This window comes from Crocuta crocuta, unplaced genomic scaffold (genome assembly GCF_008692635.1).
Source record: "Crocuta crocuta isolate KB4526 unplaced genomic scaffold, BGI_CrCroc_1.0 scaffold133, whole genome shotgun sequence".
Classification (NCBI taxonomy): Eukaryota; Metazoa; Chordata; class Mammalia; order Carnivora; family Hyaenidae; genus Crocuta; species Crocuta crocuta.
The window spans coordinates 2,343,396-2,353,186 of record NW_027529438.1 but is presented as its reverse complement, the minus strand read 5'-3'; the positions used below and the strand labels follow the sequence as shown (position 1 = coordinate 2,353,186).

Genomic DNA, 9,791 nt, shown 5'->3' with positions numbered 1-9,791 from the left:
CACGCCGCCCCCCCCCCCCCCCCAAGTAAATGAATTGGAACTGGAATTCCATATGGCAGATGATTCCAAAATGAAGCACAGAAAGTTTGGGAAACATCTTGGAGGAGACTAACTTGAAACAGAAAAGGCATTGACTCGTTATATATTGGAAAGTTTCAGAAACCAACACTAAAATTTGAATTTATGTGGTGGGTAGGGTAATTGAACTATGTTTGTAAAGATGTTCCCTGAGGCATTTGATGTTTATAAGGTTTAATCTGATGACAGTGTGCAAGACATATTAGAGAAGGGTGTGCGACAATGATTGTGTAGGTATTTTACACCTGCTCTTTCTTTCTCTATCGTGAGAATCTTTGACCCAGATGTGGCTTGTTTTGGAAAAGTGACTTTTTCTACAATCCTTCTTTGCCAAGTCTTTCTATCAATGGTTTTAAAATCCGTGACTTAGGTTGAAATGTGGAATGTGTATTCACACGGAAGAGGACACCTGACATGTGAAGTGTGTCAGGATTTGGAGTCAGAAAGATGCGGGTTATGGAATGAAAGCTTGAAATTATGAAGTTCAGAGATGGGAAGTGCAAATGCTTGCCTAAGGTTCAAATAAGTCTCTAAGAACAACATGGAGAAGTCCCGGCTTCATATAAGTGGGTCACACTGAAGAAGTTCTGGGATTTTTTAGTTGATTGTGACTGTGTGTGTGTGTGAGAGAGACAGACAGACAGTGCTACAGTCGTAGACTACATCAGCAGTGGTCAGTGTTACTGTATTGATCATCTTGCCCTGGGCAACCCATATCCGGAGTATTGTATGTGGTTTGGGCATTACATTGTAAGAAGACATTGACAAAATAGTTTGCTTTAGAGGAAAGGGAGTAGAACAGCAAAGTTTCCACAATAATGTTATGTAAGGAGCAACTATGCTTATATTATACTTAACCTCAGAGAAGAGCTGGCTGAGCTGAGACTTGATAGCTTTCTTCACATTTTTAAAAGTGGTGTCATGTGAACAGAGATTGATACATTGTAGTTGCATTGACTGGAAATAGGACCCGTGGGTAAAGGTTACAATGAACAGGTGTCTGCACCATCAGAAGACTTATCTAATCATTAGAGCCAGACTGAAGAGGGAAAAAGTTGCCTTGAGAGTTAGCGAATTTTGGAATTTTGTGACATTTGCACGTGTTCCAGCAGAAGTGGAAAGCTATTTGTCAGCCATCTTTCAGAATGGCTTTCTACATTTATCAGAGTTTAGGCAAATTACCAGTTTCTTTTTAATTTTTTTAATGTTTTATTTATTTCTAGGAGAGAGTGAGTGAGAGAGACAGTGTGAGCAGGGGAGGGTCAGAGAGAGAGGGAGTCACAGACTGAAACAGGCTCCAGGCTCTGAGCTGGCAGTCAGCACAGAGCCCGACGCGGGGCTCGAACCCACGAACCGCGAGATCATGACCTAAGCGAAAGTCGGACGCTTAACCAACTAAGCCACCCAGGCGCCCCACAAGTTTCTTTTTAACTGTAGTAGTCTAAGCAACATTAGGAACCTAAAGAATTGGATTTCCAGAATTGTGGGTCATTTCAGTTGGTTTGCAAAACTGAATATATCCACATGGAATCGCTTGAATTACGCTACTCCCTTTCCGAGTGGGGAGATCTGTATGTAATAAATTGGGTATGGTTAACGGAGTGGAGGCGGGGGGCCTGGGGGGGTGCTGCTGTCTGGAGCTCCTCCTGCTGTTACTGCTGCTGCTGCTGGGGCTGCTGTAACCCCGGGCACAGCTAGAAATAAGAAAGAAGTTAAAAAGTGTTAGCTTCTTGGGGCGCAAAGTGTAGTGTCAGTTCTGTAAACATAATCATAATACACCGTGGCAGGCATTAGTTAGATGCAAGGCTCTAGGGCAGAGTTTCTTAACCTCAGGGTTATTGACGATTGGACTGAATAACTCTTTATTGGGGGTGCTGCCCTGTGCATTTCGGTTGTTCAGCAGCACGTTGGCCCTCTGCCCGCTAGGTTCCAGTAGCTCCGCACTCCAGTCCGGACAACCACAGGTGTCTTCAGCCATTGCCAGATGGCCCCCGACCCAGGGGGCGACACTGAGAACTGATCTAGGGGTCACGGGTGGCAGTACCTCTGAGGTACATGAGGGGAAAGTGTTTTTTGCGTTGTTGTAAAGTTCGTTATTGTAAAGTTCTTTTCTCTGGTGATTGGAATTCCTACCCATTACAGCCTTGTATTCTTACTGTATTGTTTCCTCTGTCTCTTCCTACGTGCATCTTAAGTCTTACCACCATCTCAGTATGTGTACATTGACTAGGACGTAAGGTCAAACTTCAGTTTATGATCTGCCCTCTGTTGCTACTGTTTATATATAGCTTCTGCTGATAGTGTTGCCTCTATATCTTTCTTTGAGGATTAATTCTCAGGATCAAACTTGTTACATTATATGCCCCCCCAAATTTAAAAAAGAAAAATACATGCTTTTTCCACACAAAGTCCTCTTTTCCACATGAGAGAGAACAGCATTAGGAAGCCTAGAGAATGGTGGAGTCATTTCAGAATAAAAGATATATTAGGACCCATATATCCATATTTATAATATAGATGTATAATTTAGGATATATATATATATATAGTTTGTGTCTCTTTCTGGGATGTTTGATGATAGCTATCACTACTATGAATATTCAACCTCAGCTTGTTAATTTTACTCCTGTTTATCAGCTTCTGGATAAAGAGATGGGCTGCTCTTGCCAGGTTACTGATCTTTGCTTTTTCTTCCTTCAGACTCAGCCTAGCAGGACATTCCCAGGATGGAAACGTTGTCTTTCCCCAGATATAACGTAGCAGAGATTGTGATTCATATTCGCAACAAAATCTTAACAGGAGCTGATGGTAAAAACCTCTCCAAGAATGATCTTTATCCAAATCCAAAGGTAAAATGTGATTTGCGTGTGGTTGATGGCATTTAAATACAAATGAAACTATTTAGGTCCGCAGTTTGGAGGAGGGTGTGTAGGAGCGTATGTGCTACCATTTGATGTAAGTCAGTCATTTTAATCCAGAAGCAATCTCTCACCTCGTGTAATTTTAAAATAATGTTAAGTCTATATGTGGGGTGACTTCTACATTTCCATTAGGAATTCGATTCTTTAATATGGTAGTCTTCTTAAAAATAAACCTTCTAAATCATAAACGTATTAAAGTATATTAAATTTTTTATTATTATTGGAGTGGTGGTCTGAGCACATTATTTATTGGTAGGGCTTGAAGGAACCTATTCCGAGTGGTTTCTAACCACAAAAAAAAGTTTAGAAACAATTCTCTTTGGAAGCTTGCAGATTAATTTTCTTGCATTGTGCCCCAAGGGGGGATTGAGTTGTTTTGACAGGCATAGTTCTTATTTCTTTAGTTATTAAATGCAAAAATGAACTATTTATGTGTCACAGAAAATCCCAAAGTCTCCTTCCATTTTCCTGTGTTGGTCTTGAAGTGATAATGTAATAAAACGTGGTTAAAGGATGTAGAACTCCAACTTTGTGATCTCAGGGCCTTTTTAATTCTTTAAGAGGGAATGAATAATCTCTGAATAAACGAACTTCGAACTTGTATATGGATCAGAACAGGTTCTCCAGGCCAGCGTTTGGCAACTACCGTATTAGAAGAGGAGACTTTTCAAATTCCCTGGCTACCATGTTAAGTTTATGTTCCCAAGGTCATGGTGTTCACTTAACTGTAACACCTCAGGATACCTTAACATCTAAAGTGTGAACTAAGTTTGCCCATGATCTTTATTTAAAAAAAAAAAATATACCCTCAGTGTGCTGTTATTTTTGCCATGTGGCTGCAAACTGTTTTGAAAGACTAACCCTTCTTCCGTCCCCTAATGTGGATGGATTGCTTCAGTTGGATTGGATATACTTTCTTTCATTCTGTACAGAAGCCTAAACAACTGATCTTACTGACCACTTCCTCCATCTGAGCAAACTGAGAAGCGTGTAGAGGTGTTTTAAAATTTGGAAAAAGTTAAATATTTCAAGGGAAATAGAGTCCTTGTGTTTCTCTGTTCTTCTCTGCATCCACTGGCGACAACATTGGATGGTAATGACGGTGGCGATACAGTCCCCGAGTCCTGCGTCCGAGACTGACCAGTTGTTTTCTCTTGTAGCCCGAAGTCCTGCACATGATCTACATGAGAGCCTTACAAATAGTGTATGGGATCCGACTGGAGCACTTTTACATGGTGGGTTTAAGATGAGGCAAAACTACGTTCTGTTGGGGTATTTCTCTTCGCATTGCAGACGGGTTTCAGGCTAAGCAGTTCACGACTTCAGGGCCGCCTGGGTGGCTCAGTCGGTTGCGCGTCCGACTTCGGCTCAGGTCACAATCTCACGGTTCGTGGGTTCGAGCCCCGCGTCAGGCTCTGTGCTGACAGCTAGCTCAGAGCCTGGAGCCTGCTTCAGATTCTGTGTCTCCCTTTCTCTCTGACCCTCCCCTGCTCACGCTGTCTCTCTCATTCTCTCAGAAATAAATTAAAAAAAAAAAAAAGTTCACGACTTCATTGTTAACAAAGTCAAAGGCTTAATGTAGAATGAGTGTCACCTACAGAAGAATCTTAGGACTTCTCGTGGCTTCTGGGATAGCTTTAGGAAGATGAAAACAGAAGTAAAAGGCGTATGTGGCACAGGTCAGTGAGATCACAGATGTACGGGCTTGTCTGCAGGGACTAGAGCGAACGACAGCGGACTCTTCACGGGCCCTGTTCTCTTCTGGGGAAGGACTCGCAAAATAGGGGAGAAGACACGTGTTAAGATTGGAAATAATCGAAATAGGCAACTGCACTTTTAGCCAGTTAGGTATTTCTAGCAGGAAAGGTCGTTTTTTCTTAATTTTGTTATTGTTGTTACCTCCTCAGGTCATTATCTGAAGTTTTACTAAAAATGTAATATCCTTAGTCTCACCAGTGTGATTACATATTGTTTGAACTTCAGAGGCATTGCTGCATATTTGCCATGAAGCCTTGCTAAGGCTTAGTTTCTTTGTTGATAAGATAGGGGGTAGCACACTGTCCTAGGGTTCTCATAAAAATGAAAAAAGAATACGTATAAAATGCTTAGCCGAGTTCCTGGTACCTTGTAAGTGCTAACCTTGCCCCTTCACTGTTTTGTTTGTTTAAAACATCGCTACTGAGCTCCTGCTGTGAACCTAGCATTATAATATTAGCAACAACTCCACCTTTATGCTGGGATCTGTATTGTTGGCTAAGTTGTAAAAATTTAATGATCATAGGATTATTTCAATCTCAATTTATGATTAAAATTATGTGGCGGTTGAAGATCTTTCTCATTTTGTCTAGTCGATGGATAACTCAGATGTGTGTCTGTGTCCTGTTTAGATGCCTGTGAACTCCGAAGTCATGTACCCACATATCATGGAGGGCTTCCTACCCGTCAGCAATTTATTTATCCACCTGTGAGTAAACTGGGTTTGTTTTCTTCGACCACCTAAATTCACATTCACGTTACATTATGCTTTCTTAATGACAGGGTTTCTCAGAGAAAGCATTTCTATCGTCTCCCTCCCGACTCCATCAGGACATGCAGAAATGCAGGCTTCCTCCGGGTACCACTGACTGCCTCCTTCCCTCTGTGGCATTTTCACTTCCGCTCGCGGAATGAATGCTGTGAATCTAACATTGTTTGGAGTGTTTCGAGCTCTTAAAGAGTCCTAGTACCTCGAAGAGGGTGTGTTGTTTATTAGAATTTATACCGTGGCAGTTTGTACCTTGCTGTGGCATGCCCACTCGTACAGGGCACCGAAAACACAGGGTTCTGTACGCAGGACCCTGCCCAGCAGTAGGCTTCTGACTTGGTCTTTCGATGTTGCGAAACATCTCCAGAAGTCTCTTTGAAAATACAATGTTTATATCCTATGGTTTGTATATAATTTACAGTATTCTGTCTCTACTTCATCTTCAAGGGACTCCTTTCTGCCCATCTGTCGGGTGAATGACTTTGAGATTGCTGATATTCTATATCCAAGTAAGTGGGGATTTAAAACAATTTTTATTATCTGACTTCAATCTAATATGTTACCTTTCTATTAATAAATGTAAAAAAAAAACCTACAGGAAATTAGCTTTAGAAAGTGCATCCCATTCTTAAGGATGAATTTTTTTCATATCCTATAACCGGAATTTTTTTCTTTTGTAGATCTGCACAAAAGCTGGGCTTTTTTGGTTTTTGGTTTTTATTTTTAAGGTAGAAGCTGAGGACATTAATGTGACAACTTTCTTCTTTCCTAGCACAGGTGTTTCGTGCTGTAAATTTCCCAATCGTCCTGCTTCAGCTGCCTCCCAGACGCTGATGACAGCTTGTTTCTTCTCTGTGTGTGTGTGTGCGTGCCTTTGGAGTGTAAATTGAAGTGTGTCTTCCATTAGTAGTCCTGTGGTCTTCTGCGTATGGGCTCGAGGCTACATCCCTCCTGATATACTTTCCTGCTTTTCTCAGTTGTTCCAAGGTTATCATTGGCCAGAGCACTTTTTCATTCCTAATTTTGGTAGCTCTCGGGCCACATACATAGTTTAATTCAAACCGGAAATCCCCATGGCGATCGGCTCAAGGTTTAGAATTCTCAGTGTTTGTTTCCTTACCAGAGACAAGGCTAAGGGACAGAGCTACCTGTCACTTTCTTCCCTGGCATGGGAGATTTCCTTTCCCCAATCTACCTTTCCACCAGGGAGATCACCTTCCTAATGTGCTGCGTCTTGCAGGGAATCTTCGCTCTAACTCCGAAGGCATTTGCACCTATTCCTGCATGAAAGTTTGTAATCCAGACCACTTGCTTCGTTAGTCTGCACTTATTCTTTTGGGTCCTCCTCCGTCTAGTTGCTTATAAGACTTTCTCCTTTTACGTTTTTAGCAATTTGATTATAATGTGCGTTTTGGGGAATTTCTATTTGTCGTGTTCCCCCCGACCCAGCTCACATTTGCTCACTTCCTTGGCTGTGTCTATAGTGTCTGCCGAATCTGGAGAACACTCAGATATCTGATACGAGTTTTTTCTGCCAGTCCTTCTGTGGGGCTCAGATGACGCGTTTGTCAGGCTACTTGATGCTGATCTCGCAGTTCATGAGTTTGAGCCCTGCGTTGGGCTACGTGCTGATGGCTCAGAGCCTGGATCCTGTTTCCAATTCTGTGTCTCCCTCTCTCTCTGCCCCTCCCCCAACCTTGCTCACACTGTCTTCTCTCTCTCAAAAATAAATAAGCAGTAAAAAACATTTAAAAAGAAACCTTCCCTTTATAATGCTGATGCGTTTCTCTGTTCCTGAACAAACAATATATTTATAGAACAAAGACTGTCAGGAAGATAGAGTTTAGTTTGGAAAGGCCAAGGCTCTAGAACTCGTAAATTCTAGTTACCTTGGCCTCTCCAAACTCCAAGCTCTATCTCTGACTGAGCAGGACCTGTGAGTTCTGTTGGTGGCCTCCCTCCCTGGGGCGCAGCCCGAAAAGTCCAAGTAGCAGCCTGGTGCACGAACGGGGGTCACTCATTTGCCTCGGGGATTGCTGCCCCATGGCGCCTGTCATCCGGTGTCTAAAATCTGTTGCTTCACCTATTTTGTCTGGTTTCCTAGGTGTTTAAGACAGGAGAGTAAATCTGTTCCCTGTCATTCTCTCTCAGCCAGAAATGATTTGCCTTTTTTTAACTTATTAATGCAAAGATAATCCTGGCCTTTATATCAGAGCACATTTTTTGCACTTTGGCTAATGATAGCACCTACTCAGTTTTATTCTGTATACTACGAGCCATGTATGTGGTGGGGAGAGGCCGAGTTTTTATTTTCACATTGTCTCAACAATTTATTTAAGGAGTCTCGCTTTCTCTTTTAGAGGCAAAACGAACAAGTCGGTTTTTAAGTGGCATCATCAACTTTATTCACTTCAGAGAAGCGTGCCGGGAGACATACATGGAATTTCTTTGGCAATATGTAAGATTTAAATATATTTCGGGGTCACATACCAGATCAGCAGCAGCATTGATGAGCTGCTAACCTGTTTTGAAATAGTCCTCACGGGTATCTAATTGTCATATGGCTGGTAAAGCCCAATTTATTTGAATATTTATGTAAAGTTCCAGATTTTAATGATTGGGAACCATATATCAGAAGATTTTCTTTGCTATTTGATAACGTTAGGGAAGGGCTGGGCATTTTGTTTTCATCTTGGAGCTGAGCCTCCTCTTCCCATATTAGGAAGTGTAAGGGAAAAGAGAAAAAGTAACGGGTCTATTTGTTCTTTGTTTAATTAAGATACTGAAGGTTTATGTTTGCTTTCTAAAGAATGGCCTAAAAGGATGCTTTGTTTGTCAAACTTGCCCAATGTCGCCTTATAAGATTCAAGCCAAGTAAATCAGTTTAACAGATGGAAACTCATTTCGTCAACAATTTAGGGAATTTGGAAAGATTATGGGTCATCTGTGTGATTTGTTTCCATCTGTCCTCAGCTTGGGGTTATCCTATTCTTAGAAACGTGCCAGAGTAACCAGACAACCCGAACCTAAGCTCCAGCCACACTGTCTATACCAGCGCTTCCTTGCACAAGTCACGTTAAGCTTCTACTTCCTCAGCATCACAAACTCTCCAGAGTTTACATGTGTATGTGCTAACACACACACGGAAACACAGTTTTGCTCGGCCGGTTTCTCATGTTTTAAGCCACAGCTCCAGCAGCTGTCGGTGTTAGGGAGCCCCCACCGTTACCCAGCTCCGGCCGGGTCCTGGGATCCAGTCCAGTAGCAGGGCTTCTCCGGCCTTCCACGCGTGTGTCCGACTCCTCAAGGAGAAGGAGCTACTGAAGTCCGAGCTGTAACGTCGTCCTGTTGGGTACTGGTCCCGGCACTTAGCGCAGTGCCTAACCGTGGTAAGAACTGCGCGTCGATGTGTGAACACGTAAAGAAGTTCCCAGTTCACTCATCACGGACGCCTGTTCTCTCTCAAATTTCTGATTTCCGACAGTGAAAGATGAGGAGTCGGCATTTTGCGGGGTGGATGGTAGACGTTTTAAACACCACTGTTTCTAGGGAACGGCACTGATGCGACATTTACTTTCATAGAAATCTTCTGTGGACAAAATGCACCAGTTAAATACTGCACACCAGGAGGCGCTAATGAAACTGGAGCGACTTGAGTAAGTAGGCGATTTACAAATAAATACAGTTTCAGGACGCACAGTGAATCGTGGGTAGGACTTTGCAGTCCCGAGGCCGCTTCCCGTCTCCACCCCGCACCCTCCCCCCTCCCTAACTAGAGACGGTCTGAAGTTACCTGTTCTAAGAAAGAAAACTCCTCGTTTTCCTTCTTTCTAACTCTTGGTACATAGGACCTCCTTTCACTTTATTCCTGTGGTCAGGGAGTTAGGCTGAGACGTGCAGAGCGTCACCTTGCCCCCTAGAGCGGGTCTGGAATCACAGGGGTCGGTGACCAGTAACTAACCGGACTTTCTGTCCCTTAAGGCCCGTTAATTCTGGGGAACGTTTTACTCCCTTCAACAGCTCTGCTTTGCCTCCTCGGTGGGACAGGCGAGCCCCTCGGGAGTTGTGATTCCTTGGCCAGATGCGAGATTTTGAGCGGAGGGATTTTTTATCCCTTCTGATGGACGGGTTTGAGATGGTCCGCTTCAGGGGAGCTCGGTCCTCACCTGCCCGTGTGTAGATTTAGAGCCAGCAGGCGGCTGTGGAGACGGGGGTACGAGGCAGACACCGCAGCTGAGCAGCTAAACCGGGCGTGACCCAAGCGCAGA

The 9,791-nt window shown here is 43.2% G+C and overlaps 1 protein-coding gene across 3 annotated transcripts in view; it reads left to right on the top strand.

Annotated features, from left to right (window-relative positions):
- NUF2 (NUF2 component of NDC80 kinetochore complex) overlaps window positions 1–9,791 on the top strand; it is a 27,505-nt gene that overhangs the window by 1,018 nt on the left and 16,696 nt on the right. For all 3 annotated transcript variants that reach the window (XM_077759970.1, XM_077759971.1, XM_077759972.1), the window contains exons 2-7: window positions 2,779–2,927; window positions 4,160–4,234; window positions 5,387–5,463; window positions 5,971–6,032; window positions 7,884–7,981; window positions 9,106–9,179. In XM_077759970.1, the coding sequence (XP_077616096.1) occupies window positions 2,805–2,927; window positions 4,160–4,234; window positions 5,387–5,463; window positions 5,971–6,032; window positions 7,884–7,981; window positions 9,106–9,179 (509 nt within the window). In that variant the 5' untranslated portion in view covers window positions 2,779–2,804. The remainder of the gene's footprint in view (window positions 1–2,778; window positions 2,928–4,159; window positions 4,235–5,386; window positions 5,464–5,970; window positions 6,033–7,883; window positions 7,982–9,105; window positions 9,180–9,791) is intronic.